General features: G+C 35.5%; 1 protein-coding gene across 1 annotated transcript; it reads left to right on the forward strand.

Annotated features, from left to right (window-relative positions):
- The first annotated feature begins 13,105 nt into the window (after nt 1-13,105).
- On the forward strand, nt 13,106-14,493 carry LOC114303524 (putative carboxylesterase 12). The gene has a single exon (XM_028248664.2). The coding sequence runs from the start codon at nt 13,324-13,326 to the stop codon at nt 14,287-14,289; it is 966 nt and encodes a 321-aa protein (XP_028104465.2). The 5' UTR covers nt 13,106-13,323; the 3' UTR covers nt 14,290-14,493.
- The last annotated feature ends 1,909 nt before the right edge of the window (nt 14,494-16,402 follow it).

The raw sequence follows: 16,402 nt of genomic DNA on the forward strand, positions 1-16,402 counted from the left end.
AACCTAGAATTATTGTGGTCCGCTCGAGCGGGGGAACCGCCGCTCGAGCGTAAAATACGGGCTCCCAGTATTTTTACAGTCATGGATGTCCGCTCAAGCGAGGAAGTTCACGCTCGAGCGGGGAGCTTTGTGGAATGACCTTCAGCTCGAGCGTCCGAATTCACGCTCGAGCGTAAAAATAAGGTAACCAGAACTTTTGCAGACCTAATGGGTCCGCTCGAGCGGGGAAGTCCATGCTCGAGCGGGGACCCCTGTTTTAGAAATTTTGTAAAGATGTTCTGTGTTTCGTTTTCTATTCTCTTTCACTTCTAAGTACTCTTAGGCATGCATTGAGCATTATGAATGAATTAAAAGAATAAGAAAGAAGCCTAAAGAGGAATATGTGAATTAAGAATGAATTGGATTGTTTGTGACCCATTGTGTTCCTGGAATGTGTAGGGTCGAGTTCCAGGGCAAATCATCCAGCCGATCACTGTGAGTAATATCTTAATAAAGATATCTGAAGTATGTTGTTTGTCCAATTGCTTACTTCTGTGTAAGTCTTATGAGTTCGTTAATTTGAATGGTAGACAAATGTTTGCAATGCCAAATGAATGGGCCAAAGGCCAGTTTGATATGAATGAAAGAATGAATGGGCCGAAGACCAGTTTGATATGAATGAAAGAATGAATGGGCCGAAGGCCAGTTTGACATGAATGAAAAAATGAATGGGCCAGAGGCCAGTTTGACATGAAAGATAGAATGAATGGGCCAAAGGATAGTTTGACATGAATGAAAGAATGAATGGGCCGAAGGCTAGTTTGACGTGAATGATATGAATGAGTGGACCAGAGGCTGTATGACACGAATGAATTGGGCCCGAGGCCGCATGGTGTGTTTGGAACCGCAGTCACTTGACCTATATTTAAATATATGCTAGATAGAAATATGAATTGGGCCCAAGGCTGTTTGAAGCACGTTGTTCTAAATACCGCTTGTGTAACTTCTTTATTTGATATTATTCATTGGGTTTTCACTCACGTTCATTCATGTGTCTGTAGGTGAGCCAAGGGAGGTCCAAACCCAGCCTCAGTGAAGTTTGTGTGGAACAACCAAGGTTTTGCAGAGTCAGCCCTTACGTCTCAGGCACGAGACTCGTCTTCGCCCTTTTGCTATCTTGCTTTATTTTGTCATGTTGGAGAGGACTTTGGATACGTTTGTATATAGTTTTGATTGGCTAACCTAGACTTGAATGATCCTGTATGTACAGAACTTTGTGTTAATACATATTTTGATGTGAGTTATTAACATGTATACGTATGGATTGTTATGACGTGCCATATAAGCACAGCTCTATGGACAAAAGTTTGAAATTGCTTCCATTTGGCCCCTTTACTTTGTTGAGTTATGTTTGGAATGGTTTGAGGCCGTAGGTAATCCCTTGATTACTGGTCAGTTATGTCCTTAACCTATAGGGGCGGGTTCGGGTCATGACAGTTATCTTGTTAGGGCATGTTATCAACAAGGAGGGAATTTCAGTAGACCCGCAGAAGATAGAGGCAATTGTGAATTGGCCTACACCAGCAAATGTAATAGAAGTTTGCAGCTTCATGGGCTTAGCCAGGTATTACAGGAGGTTTGTAAAAGACTTTTCAAAAATAGTTGTGCCTCTTACCCAATTGACACGCAAAGGGCAACCGTTTGAATAGAATGACGAAAGAGAATCTACTTTTCATGAACTGAAAATGAGACTGACCACTGCACCAATATTGACATTGCCCACATGTACAGAAAACTTTATAATTTTCAGTGATGCATCTTATAAAGGGTTGGGTTGTGTACTAATGCAGAACGGAAGGGTAATTACCTACGCCTCTCGGCAGTTGAGGCCACATGAGAAGAACTACCCAACACATGATTTAGAATTGGCCGCAATTGTATTTGCTTTGAAAATCTAGCGGCATTACTTATATAGGGAAAAATGTGAAGTCTACACGGATCACAAAAGTTTGAAGTACTTCTTTACACAGAAAGAGCTAAACATGCGACAGAGGAGATGGCTTGAGTTGATAAAATATTATGATTTTGAAATCCAGTATCACCCTGGGAAAGTCAATGCAATTGCTGATGCCTTGAGCAGAAAATTGATGGGAAATTTGGCTTGTTTACTTATTAAACAGAAAGACATCTTGTAAGATTTTGAGAAGTCCGAGATTGAAGTGGTATTGTGTGAACATGGCGGATTGATAGCCGCTATTTCAGCCGAACTAGCAATCATTGATGAGATTAAACAGAGACAAAAAAATGATGAATTCCTCAAGAAAGTGATTGATGAATTTGAAATGAATTCGAGACCGAAATATAGTGTGGTAAATAAGGTGCCGAAATTCCAAAACAGATTGTGTGTTCCAAACATTCCCGACTTAAAGAAGAGAATTCTAGATGAAGCCGATAAATCAGTGTTTGCTATGCATTCGGGTAATAACAAAATGTATCGGGATTTGAAACAAAGTTATTGGTGGCCCAAAATGAAGAAAGAAATTGCAAAGTATGTGTCTAAGTGCCTTCAATGTCAGGAAGTTAAAGCTGAACATCAGAAACCGGGCGGCCTATTCCAACCACTCCCTATTCCTGAACGGAAGTGGGAGCATATGACTATGGACTTTGTTGTTGGTCAACCTCGCACTCCTCGAGGTATGGATTTTATCTGGGTTATAGTTGATAGACTAACTAAATCTGCACATTTTTTACCTGTCAGAACTACATTTGATGCTTATAGATTGGCTACTATATATGTTGATGAAATTGTTTGTTTGCACGGAGTTCCGGTGTCCATTGTCTCGGATAGAGATCCGAAGCTTGTGTCTAGATTGAGGAAAAGCCTACAAAGAGCAATGGGGACAGAATTGAGATTCAGTATTGCATTCCATCCACAAACAGATGGACAATCAAAACGGACGATACAGACGTTGGAAGATATGCTAAGAATGTGTGCCTTGGATTTTCAAGGGAGTTGGGAAAATTATTTTCCATTAGCAGAGTTTGCATACAATAACAACTTCCACTCCAGTATCGGTAGGGCACCATACGAGGCTTTGTATGGTAGAAGGTGTAGATCACTAATTTGTTGGACAAAAGTTGGGGATAGGGCTCTACTTGGGCCTGAAATTGTGCAAGATACTTTTGAGAAGATCAAAACTATTCAGCAAAGGCTCAAGACAGCTCAAAGTCAGCAAAAGAGTTATACAAATGTTCGAAGAAGACCTCTTGAGCATGAGGTTGGTGACCACGTATTTATTCGCATGACCTCGATGAAAGGCCAAGTAAGGTTTGATAAGAAAGGAAAATTGTCGCCTCGTTACATTGGGCCGTTTCAGATCTTGGAAAAACTTGGTCCAGTTGCTTATAGAGTTGCTTTGCCACCGGGATTCGAGCAAATCCATAATGTGTTTCATGTATCGATGTTGAGGGGTTATCTTCGGGATCCGCTTCATGTAATTGATTATCACCGGAAAGCTCTTGATAAAATATGGAATATGCAGAATGGCCGGAACGAATCATTGCCCCTTAAGTGAAACGGTTAAGAAGCAAGTCCATCCCGATGGTGTAAGTGGAATGGAAATAACACTATGGGATGGATACCACGTGGGAAAAAGAGGATGAGATGAGACTACGCTAGCCACATTTGTTTTCCGACGAAGGTAAAATAAGTTTGAAGGACCAAACTTCCTAAAGGAGGAAAGATTGTGATAACCCTGTTCTGTATTATGCTAATTGATCTTAATTATGATTGTGATTATGTGTTTAATATGATTTTGAGTGTCATTTATATGATTATATGTGATTTTGATTTTATATCTGTTCACCGTAGAAAAATCTGTTCAACTTACTGTTATGAATTGAAAATTGGGGGCCTTGCCGGCCACAGAATCCGAAATTGACTACGCCATTATGATTGGCATAATTTTTAGAGCCTATGGTGAAATTTAATTAAAAATTGATTCATATCAAAGTAATTAGATTCAGAACGATTAATTAGAGTACCATTGTTTAGTCTTAATCCATTTTATTAAAAGAGCCTATAAATAGGCCAATTTATACTCATATACAACTTACTTGAGCTCAAAAATCTGAACTTACTCTCTAGAGAGAGAGAGAACCGACCCTTGAGTGAAAGAGAAGGCATTTTTGTGCATTTGGCTCAAGGTTTGTGAAATTGGAAGGCTAGGCTCAAGATTTAACTACAATTGTGAGGATTGAAGCTCCTAGGTGAGTGGATTCATAAGTTTGAGTTTGTAATTTTACAAATTCAAGGTTAGATTGTGATCAAGAACATAACTTGAATTAAATTTGTTTGAATTTGGAGCTTGTATGAACATGCATGTGCATAATTGCTATAATTTTGTATATTCAAGCATGAATCATGTTGAACAAGAAGAATTGGGCACCAAATCTCACATGCATACATGATTTTCATAAGTTTCATGATCATAAGCCTTGTTTGTACCAGTTAAGATAGAATTAGAGTCAAGAATGTACATGCATGCATGATTGATGAAGATATGGAATTGGTTTGAAGGTGAATATACATGTTTTGGGACAATGAAGAGAATTCAAAATGATTTTGGAAAAATGGACCATGAATTTGAGCAATTGGCCTCATATTGTTGTTGTTCTCATGTTATGTAATATGTTACATGTTTTTGTGTCCAAAACATGAGCTTTGAACCTTTAAACTTTGAGTTTGAACTTGGAGAACAATTCTGGAAATTCCAGAATTCGGCACGTCCGCTCGAGCGAGGTAATGGCCGCTCGAGCGTGAAATGCTAGCTCCCAGCAGTTTTGCAGACATTGTCGTCCGTTCGAGCGTCCAAGGCATATGTTTGACCCTTAGCTCGAGCGTCCAAATTAGCGCTCGAGCGTGAATATGAGGCAACCAGTACTTTTATAGACCATGGGGGTCCGCTCGAGCCCTGTTTCAGAAATTTTGTAAAGGTGTTATGTGCTTCATTTTCTGTTCTCTTTCACTTCCAAGCACTCTTAGGCATACATTAAGCATTGTGAATGAGTTAAAAAGATAAGAAAGAAGCCTAAGAAGGATGTATGAATTAATAACGGATTGAATTGTTTGTGACCCATTATGTTCATGAAATGTGTAGGGTCAAGCACGAGGGCAAATCCATCGGTAGAACACTGTGAGTAATATCTTAGTAAAGATATTTGAAGTATGTTATTTGTCCAATTGCTTATTTCCATATAAGTCTCATAAGTTTGTTAAATTGAACTGTGGATAAATATTTATTATGCCATATGGTTAGGCCAAAGGCCTTTGGACACAAATGACTGGGCTGAAGGCCATTTGACATGAATGATTGGGCCAAAGGCCGTTTGATATGAATGATTGGGCCGAAGGCCGTTTGGCATGAATGATTGGGTCGAAGGCCGTTTGACATGAATGATTGGGCCGAAGGCCGTTTGACATGAATGATTGGGCCGAAGGCCATTTGATATGAATGATTGGGCCCAAGGCCGTTTGACATGAATGATTGGGCCAAAGGCCGTCGGACACCGTTTGACATGAACGATTGGGCCAAAGGTCGTCGGACACCGTTTGACATAAATGATTGGGCCAAAGGCCGTCGAACATCAATGATTTGGGCTTGAGGCCGTTTGTTAAGAAACGAAGTGGGCCAGGGGCCGTTTGATATGTTTAGGCTTGAATCGCCTAATGTACTAAACAACGCACTAAATAGAATTCTAAATGGGCCCAAGGCCGTTTGATATATGTAAATCTCATTCGTGTACTTTCTTTATTTGATATTATTCACTGGGCTTTCGCTCACACTCATTCATGTGTATGTAGGTGACCTAAGAGATGTCCAAACCCAGCCTCGGTGAAATATGTGAGAAACAGTCAAGATTTTGAAGAGTCAGCCCAAATGTCTCACGTATGAGACTTGTCTTTGCCTCTTTTGTTCTTTTGCTATATTGGCGAAAACGTTGGATCACCTTTGTGTATAAACTTTGGGTTTGACTGACTTAGACTTGAATGATCCTGTTTGTATAGAACTTCGAGTTATTTTCCTTTTGATGTGAGTTATTAACAAATGTATGTGAAATGTTATGATATGCCATGTAAGCACAGCTCGATGGACAAAGTTTTAAGTTGCTTCCGTTTTGGCCCCTTAACTCTGTTGGTAAAATATCTGACTTGGTTTGAGGCCGTAGGTAATCTCATGATTACTGGCCGGTTATGTCCTTAACCCATAGGGGCGGGTTCAGGTCATGACAAGATCAATTAATCAACAACTAAAATAAAAAATAAAAAAATGAATCTGAGCTACAACTCAAAGCAACATATAAATATATAATGTTTATCTGTAACAGATCTAATATCTATAACAGATCTAATATAAAAAAGAATCTAAGCTATACACACATACATATATACATATATAACAGATCTGATATCTGAAATCGAAGGAGACCACACAGATTTGAGATCTATGTAGATCTGAGGCAGCATTCTATCTTTCGAACTTGAGATCGGTGATGAAAAACCCTAAGTAGGTGTTTGGCATACACTAAAAAAGTGCACTTTTTTTGCATACATACACTTATTTGGGTCACATCAATCAATATCTACTAACATCTCCTCTCTATTTTTCTACCCATTTTCTTTACTTTTCTACACATTTTTATTTATTTATAAAAAGTCAAAAAGTGCACTTATTTAGAACATTCCAAATCACCCCTAAGTGCAACGCCATGGATGTAGCACAGAGAGAGAGAGAGAGAGAGAAAGAGAACGGGGTATGTTATCAGATCTGGTATGTTCAAATCATTTCTCAAACAGTATTGATCTGGCCATGGCAAAGCTGCGACGAACGCCATAAAAAGAGTCGAAAGTCAACAGACGTCGTGAAACCCTAGTTGTGGTGGTGGCCATGATTGGTAGTTGTGGTGGTTGTTGGCAGTAGAGGTGGCAATGTCGGTGGGTGAGAGTTAGAGAGAGAGAGAGTGCGTCATCGTAGGAGGAGAGAGAGAGAAACTGTGTAATCTGCGGAAAGAGAGGGAGAAATGAGAGAGAGAAAATAGTTTGGTTAGGTTTTGATTTTGAGAACCATGTATATGTATACATGGGTATTTTTGTCATTTCACAAAGGCTTGTCCTTGTTGACATGCTAAAATAACAAGGGGATTTTTGAGGTGTCACGACCTAACCCCAAGGGCTTAAGGCTGGAATCACAACTTACTAATTTATTTGTAGCAAATTAAATGGCGCAGGTGGAGGCAAATAAAAATAACTAAACAGAAATTTTACTTCATTCTACTATTTTAATAAGAGAAAACACATCTATAGGGCTTTTATTTATTTATGTTTTTATTATGCAGTGACCTGCCCTCAGTAAAAATAAAAATAAAAATAAAAAAATAAAAGGAAGAAAAAGAAAAAAAAGAAAAATAAAATAAAATAATGGATCAGCATCAATTCTTGTTCAGGTTCCACTACATGAGATTACGAATCTTCCTCACATCTCGTCACCTGAAAGGGTAATCGCTATAAGCACACAACAGAGTAAGAAATATTATGCCAAGAGTATAGGGAATACAAAATAACCATGGATAGTTAGTTAAGTTAAAACATTTACATAACTTAATTTGAATAAACAAATTATTCAGAGTGGCAGAAACTGAAATACGAAAATTATGTAAATAAATAACCATAATCACGATACAGAACATAACAAAACAGAGGTCACAAGAGTGACGGTCAGGACAAAGGTCAATGGATCTATGACGAACAGAAGACCACAATGTGGCCAAACAGAAGCCAATGGTTATTTAAGTCCCCCAAGGTGTGGGACTCCCGTGGTGGTACTTATAAAATATAATTGTTTATAACGTCATTGTCAAATATTTTTAAAAGTTTAAACAAACATATCCATGGGTTCCATTTTAAACAAATAGAGTTTAGAAAATAATCCACTTAATTGAAATATTAATATAATTTATAAACATAACTTGTATAAAATAAAGTATGGTAAGTCAAAACATACGTAAAATATATTATCGTGAGTCAAGGTATAATATAACTCACCTTAGTATTAATTCTTACTATTTCCCTCATATTTACACTAGCTTCTCGAGACCATTTCCTTCCTCATTTCTGTCTCTCTTTTTTTTTTCTTCTTTTTTCCTCATTCTTTTACTCAATTCGCAGCCCCCCACCCTCTTATATATACACAAGCACATGATGCCTAAAAATGGTGACTCACTTCCCCTAAGGCCTAGATAACACAGGTGGCGCAACATCCTTCTCTTGGAGAGATTTACAAATCTTCTTAATTAATTGTTAGTTAATGGATATTGGCCTTATCACTTGCTATTAGCCTTATCATTATTGGTATGCTTATCATTAGTATTACCATTGCCTACTATTATTATCATTATTATTCTTATTCCATATATTTATTTAATTATTATTGTTATTATTATTTATTTATAATATATTATCACATACAAACACAATTATATATAGTTATAAATATTTATGTGGTATTTAATTAAACGTTCGGGGTGTCACATGAGGGAAATTCTATTTCCATGCAGCTATTTACCTCAGTACACATCACTTCTCAATGCACATACTTATAAATTTGATTAGGTATTATTTGTGGGAGATTCTATTTACACACCACTGATTGCCTCATTACACACCATTTGCTTAGTTCACACATCACACAACATGAATATTTTGATTTTGTCTCAACACACCCCACTAATTTTCAAATAATACCAAATTATCCTTATCTTCTCTAGCAAATCCTAACCCTAACTACCTCCACTGCAACTATCGTCCATCCCCTTACCCAACTCTTTCCTCCTCCGATTGTCCACCACCGGCAGCTACCATCCCTCCCATCGTCGTCCCCCTCCCTAGTTTCCTCATCCTCTTTCTCATTCTTCTTCTTTAGAGAGCCTCACCATCCCTCCCTTGCCTATCAATTAATACAAAACCCTCATCTTCCCCAACCGCAAACCTTAGCCACCGTCGCTATCACCATTACCGCAACCATTATCCTCGTCAGTTATTACCTTTGCTTCTCTCTTACAATCGTGATCACAATCTGCGATCTTTGTCTCTCTCAATCACAACCTCGTTGGCGGCGGCGTTACAAATGGGTAAGGATGGGTTGTTGTCGTCAGGCTGCAGTAGCGCTGCCCTGTGATTTCTCTCTCTCTCTCTCTCTCTTTTACTCACCCTGCAGCAGTTGGGGGTTGCGAAGGGGAATGAGAAGGGTAGGTCGAAGAGGTGATGAAGAGGAGTTATGAATTGGTAGATAGTGTTGACTATTGTATTCAAGTCCTCTTTGGTAATTTTGTTGAGGAACAAAATGACAATTAAAAAAAATTGAAAAATGGTGAATAGTGAGAAAATGCGTGGTGTGCAAATAGAATGACCCATTATTTGTCTCATTCCACAGACCACATATTCCAATTATAACTCTTAACTCAAATATTATACACACACTTTTTACCCAAACACGCACCCACACATCTACCGAAAAAGCCATTCAAAGATAAAGATGAAGGAGAAACTGCCGCAACGGTTAGGAAAGTTCCAGTTTTGTTGCTTTGTGTAAAAATGGCCATTGGTGTTCATGTTACTGCTAAGTGGGCTGGGTACCGACACTTGACATGGATATTAGTTTGACCAACAAAGGGTGTTATGTTGTAAAGGTTGCAACTATATTTTCTTCATGAGATCAACTCAAAAGTAGCTATCAAAGTTTTGTACTCTTCTCCACTTGTGCTAATCTTTTTTCTTTTACATGGTTTAGAAAGGCCATTCCGTGGGGTGCATCAGCAATCAATATTAGGCAACTCTCAAATTGCCAAAGAATTAAGTTTTGATCATTCGGTACTAATTTTTTGAATAAAATTAATTTTTTCAATTGTTAACTTCCGAAAATTTCCTAAAATTTTGAAACCTGATTTTCGAATGTAACTATTTTTTTCGATTCAAAAATTGTTTTTCGAACAAAATTAATAATTTCGACAATTGATTTTCGACAAAAATAAAAAAATTTCAACACTGATTTGTCGAAGAGGGCTTTCAAAGCAAAGCTCGCCGAAAAATCAAATTGGTGGTTTTGCGACAACAGCAGTAGAGGCAAAGGCGATGATGATAAGGAAGAAGAAGCCGTCTATTATTGACGACGAACCATTCAAGACCGTCTTCCTCTCTGTTGTTCTCTATTGGATTCGTAACCGAAAAAATTGAATTGATTCCAAAGAGAGAAGAAGAAAACAAAAGGGTTTGTGGGTTTGTTTTGTTTGTTGTTATTAGTGGTAGAGAGAGAGAGAGAGAGAGAGAGAGAGTTGAGATGGGTTGGCTAAGGTTTTGATATCTGTTATTGTCATTTTATTTTAGGGTATAATTGCCACTAAAATAAATTTCATTAAGTGTGTGCACTGAGGTAGATAGATGTGTGAAAATAAAATTTTCCAACTTTTGAGCATAGAAAATACATAATTGGATTTTTCACCCAAGTACCTTTTCTTTTTTGTAATGTAATTTTGTAACATCTATCAAATGTTGCTTTCTTGCCACATTTGATTAAATAATGGATAAATTAATTTAGAGTTCTGCATTATATGTTAGCACCTAGTTGTTTAACTAAAGTTCCCTCCTGTTCCTTTCAAATTTTTGAAGTTGTGTGATTTTTTTTTTTTCCTTCTTTGGAGGTGATAATATGTGATGATTAATTATAGTACTATTGTTTGGGAGATTCGACATGTGTAAATACAAATTGAACAAAGATTTGTGATTTTGTTTTTGGTGATTCTAAATCACCACCTTTTAAAAAAATGATATTATTGTGGGGCTGATTTCAAATTTTGATGGGTATTTTATTTCATATCCTTTTCATTGCACTAAAATTTTAAATCAAGTTGTATTAGCATGTACTTGGCATATTGTTTGAAACAAATGAAACAAAAAGTAACCCAATCGTGACACACTTCATGATATAAGTTTAAAAATTCCTACAAATTGAATTGATTGAGATCTATTTTCATCACATTATTTACCCGATGTGAAAAAATCACTTCAATATTTGCATTCATTTTGTTTGATTTTATAATTTTCAAAAATAGTTTTTGAATTTTGAATTTGTATTTTTTTGGTTTGTAGTGAATTTTTTTAATATTTTAATTAAATAATATAATTTTATTTTTTAGAACTATATTTTTTTCTCAACTTTTAGATTCGATAGATATATTTAAAATGTATAAAATTTGGAAAATTTTTTTTAAGAAAAATATTAAATACAAAATGATTAAAACTGTACGAGCAAGAAATAATCTTCTCGTATAATCCTGTTGATCAAGTCCGCGCTCCTCCAAACGTCGTCGCTTTACTCCCTGAAAACACAAACGTGAGCTAGCCGGCGGGTGTGTGCCGGATACCTCTCCGATGCCTAAGTCAGCAAAATAGACAAATAGACAAAAGCTTTGTGTATTCGAGAATCAAAGTTGTGTTACCTCTCCATAGGTGATGTTATGAGCTTTTATAGGTTCCGCGTGGTATAATCCTAGTAGGACTCTTATTCCTCCATTGTAGAGTCCTTCTAGGAATCACACTCCTGAAAGATAATGCTTATCCTTTAACACTCCCTCACTGCTTAAACCAAGTGAGATAGTTTTACCTCGGTTGGATGTCAATACGACCGAGCTAACATGACCATGCTAAAGTCGCAGACTAGACCGAGCTCCAACTAGCTCGGTTCTTCCTTTCACTGCGCGTGCCTCGGTTTGACACTCCAACTGGGCTGTTCATTTAATACCAAGCTAACCAAGTTTGGCGCTCCAATGCACAACGCCAAGCTAGCTATGTTCTCATACGGTTGTACCCCGGTTGCCTGTTGAAACCATGTTGTCCATAGCGTGCCTAGACCGAGCTATTCAACAGCAAGGCCCTGAGTAAAGGCCCACAATACCTTGGCTCAGTCTGGTTTGACCAAGCTAACTGTTGTCGCTCTGACCATGCCAACCGAGCTAACTATAAAGCTCCTTTGGACCGGGCTAACTTCAAGGCCCTTTTACTCAGTCCTTACTGTGGCCCACAGAATGACCTATTACCCAATTCGGCCCAATTTATACATAAATTATCCTCTCAAAAACTAAATAGAATCTCATTGATTATTTTAAACAATAATAAATAAAATGCGCAAGATCACATCACAATGGTGTAAAGTAATTTTTGGCCAATATACTATGGAGACAAAAGCAATGATAGGTACAATTATTATAAAAGAGTAGTGTTAATTTAATCAAAAATTTTAGACTCAGATTTTAAATTCAATAATATGACAGTATATTAAAATATTTAAAAGAACTATCTCTCTTTCATATATTATTTAATCATTAATTAATTATTTTATTTACACATCACTCAATTTAAAAAGTGAATTTGTATATTATTGTCAATTATAAGATACTTGTGAAAATTTAAAGGGGAAATAACAATACATTGGAGGTTTAGAAAAAAAAAAAATTTACATGTCAATGATAAAGTTTAAAAACTTTAATAATTAAAATTTTCATAAATTTATAATTAGTTTTAGAAGTTACCACTAAATCGTAATTTCTCCAAATTTATATGTGTTCCACTAATTCATCAGGTTTTACTAATTTTTATCAAATATTTGATTCCTATAATAAATGATGTCTTGGAAATGTCTTTAGCAAGCCGTAACATCAAGGTTAAAAAATCAATTAGACATCACTGGATGTATATATAAGGCCAGTTATGATCGAGAAATCTAATCATTATAAATTTATTAAACTAAAATTTACCTTTGTTTGACAAATTCAACCGCCTAAAAATTTTTGATCAGTATTTTATTTCATATCTTGTTCTGCAGTTGTATTGGTATAAACTTGTGCGTTATATATATATATATATATATATTTTTTTTTTGTAGGTTTTTTTAATTATAAGATATTATTGGAGAAAAATTTTTTACATTTGAGAAGATAGTTAAGTTTTTTTGTAATTAAATGTGATATTTGTGAGAAAAAAAATAAAATAATTATAAGATTTGATGTGATATTTTGTTTAGATTAATTTTTTTTTTTATTATTTTATAACCAATTTATCTTTTAAAGAAAACCTCAAAAAAAATCCTTCCCAAACACGCCCATACTATACAAAATTGCTTCAAACAAATAAAAACAAAAATAACCCAATCATCGTATATAACTCCACACACTTCATTATATACTATACTTCACAAAACAAACACAAGCCTCATTGCTCAATTTCTTTGCTTCACCATGGCTTCAAATGCAGCTGAGGAAGTAGTCAGCGATTTCACACTGCTCGGGTTTCGAGTATACAGAGATGGCAGAGTAGAAAGATTAATGGGTACCGATATAGTCCCTCCCTCAACCAATCCAGAAACTGGAGTCCAATCCAAAGATGTGGTAATCGATCCAGAGACTGGCTTATCTGCAAGACTCTACATCCCAAAAACCCCCAACCCAGATCACAAACTTCCTCTTCTTGTCTACTTCCATGGTGGTGGCTTTTGCATTGAATCCGCCTTCTCTCCCACATACCAAATCTATCTCAATTCACTCGCTGCCAAAGCCAATGCAGTCGTTGTCTCTGTTGACTTTAGAAGAGCCCCGGAGCACCCTCTCCCAATCCCGTATGATGATTCTTGGGCCGCTGTCAAGTGGGTTGCTTCTCACTCGACCACTAGTGGTGGTGAGGTATGGCTAAAGGACTATGTTGATTTTGATCGAGTCTTTTTTTCAGGAGATAGCTCAGGGGGTAATATAGCACACAACATGAGCATTCGGGTCGGGTTGGAAGGGCTAGATGGGATGAAGCTTGTTGGGACTGTTCTAGTCCATCCATATTTTGGAGGGAAGGACCCAATTGGTGCCGAATGTAATAACATTTTTGGGAAGGAGCTTTCTCACAAACTGTGGCTCTTTGTTTACCCGTTGTCAAGTGGGCATGATGACCCGTTATTCAACCCGGTTTTGGATCCGAAAATTTCGAGCTTGGGTTGTAAGAAGGTGTTGGTATGTGTAGCTGAGCAAGATATGTTGAAGGATAGGGGTTGGTATTACAAGGAGGAATTGGAGAAGAGTGGGTGGGGAGGAGTGGTGGAGGTTATGGAGGCTGTGGGGGAGAACCATGTGTTCCATTTGTTTAACCCGACTTGTGACCAAGCTGTGGCTATGCTGGAGAGAGTGGCTTATTTCATGAATGAAGAAGGAAAAGCTTAGCTGATTGTGTTGTGTTTTGGACTTTCTTATTGCTTTGTTACTCTGGTTTTCTATTTCATTATGTGTATGATACCTATTCCTCTCTTCTTCTTCTTCTTTTCTTTTTTCCTTTTTGTTTTTTAACAAATAATTTTGTTGCATCTATCATATGTTTTGTTACAACATTGTATTAGTTAGTAAAAAAATTAAATTATTTGCCTGAAATGCCTAATTGGAAGTGAAAGTGCAGGACCATCTGTTACTGCGTGGTAATGTCGGCACTTTGTCGTATAGGTATCTAACTCAAGTTGCCTCTCGGTCCTTTATGATTTTTTATTTTTTAAGTTGTGTGATTTGGATTGCAATAATGCTATAATGAAAGGGTTTTGTTAATTAAAAAAATTACAAATCAGGTTAATTGTTCAAAAATAATTACACACGGATGAAAAACTTTATAATTTTAATAATTAAAATTTATAAATTTTTTCATCAATTTGATTTTTTTTTCATCTTTAAATTGGTACACTTAAAATATTTGATAAGAATATAATGAGAGTGTAGCACGTTCTATAATTAATTTAAACATAGTTAATCAATGCCGTTACGATACTTGTACTATTATTGTTAAAGTGTTAAAAACATTAACTTTGATACATAGAGTTTGTTTGGGATGTGAGTTGGCTTTTTGGTTAAGTTTGAGATTAAAAAGTTTCGTTTTAGATAGATTTTTTTTGACTTTCATGAGAGAAAAAATAAAATGATAATAAGTTAGATGTGACATTTTGTCATATCTGGTTAAAATAATCAATTTTGTCCAATGTGACTATTTTAGCTTAAATGTGTATCCCAAACGGTCCTAATCAATCATATCATTTGAATAATAATAAAAAATACAAGATTTTATCTTTGTAACATAATAAATTTTTAATTTTTAATTTTATCAATTTTAAATCTAATGATTTGATTTATTTTAAATCTAAATTATATGTTTATTTTTGCTAAGTAAAATTAACAAAAAAAAAAATTAATATTTTAATTATTAAACTCAACAAAAAGGATTATTGTAGACATTTTACATTGAGTTTAATAATTAAAATTTATTTAACGAAAATAAATTGATAATTTAAATAAAAAAATTAAATTTAAATTAAGAAATTATTTAACATCTTTTTATCTTATTTGAATCACATAACCTCTCTACTACTATTTATATCTTTTTATAAAATATTAAAAATATACTTAGGTGATTCTAAACAATTCTTAATTAATTTAAACACAGTTAACTAATGCCATTAGGATACTTGTACTATTATTGTTAAAGTGTTAAAAACATTAACTTTGGGGGTGTTTGACAATCAGAGCTTGAGGCTATTATAGCCTCTTTTGGAAAATTAGCCCAAAAGTCAGCACTGTAATACCTTTTTATTGAATTTCAAAAAAAAAAAAAAAAAGGCTGCTGCCCGGACAGTGTAGGCACAGCCTACATTGTCACAGCCGGACAGTGTTACAGCAAGGGCAAAATTATCATTTTGCCCCTTTATATCAATTTTAAAAATAAAAAGTTAGGGATAAATCTGTCATTTTAAATTTAAACATCATTTCAACACACTTTTCAATACAACAACTCAACTAAAAATTCATGTCATCTTCCCAAACACAAAACTAAAATAGCCTACTAAAATAGCCAAAAAGTCAAATAACCTACTAAAATAGCCACTTCCCAAACGAGGCCTTTGATACATAGAGTATGTTTGGGATGTGAATTGACTTTTTGACTAAGTTTGGGGTTAAAAAGTCTCGTTTGTGATAGATTTTTTGACTTTCGTGAGAGAAAAAATAAAATAATTATGAGTTAGATATGACATTTTATCATATTTGGCTACAATAGCCAATTTTCTCCAATGTGACTATTTTAGCCTAAATGTGTATCCCAAACGGAACCGTAATCAATCATATAACAGTTGAATAATAATAAAAAAAAATAAAAAATTTTATCTTTGTAACATAATAAATATTTAATTTTTAATTTTATCAATTTAAAATCTAATGTTTTGATTTATTTTAAATCTAAATCATATGTTTATTTTTGCTAAGTAAAATTAACAAAAAAAATTAATATTTTAATTATTAAACT

The sequence above is a fragment of the Camellia sinensis genome, chromosome 2, assembly GCF_055761805.1.
Source record: "Camellia sinensis isolate YWXY chromosome 2, ASM5576180v1, whole genome shotgun sequence".
Lineage (NCBI taxonomy): Eukaryota > Viridiplantae > Streptophyta > Magnoliopsida > Ericales > Theaceae > Camellia > Camellia sinensis.

Bases quoted from the DNA above. Each gene is read 5' to 3' on its own strand.
- LOC114303524 (XM_028248664.2), top strand. From the start codon at position 13,324: ATGGCTTCAAATGCAGCTGAGGAAGTAGTCAGCGATTTCACACTGCTC.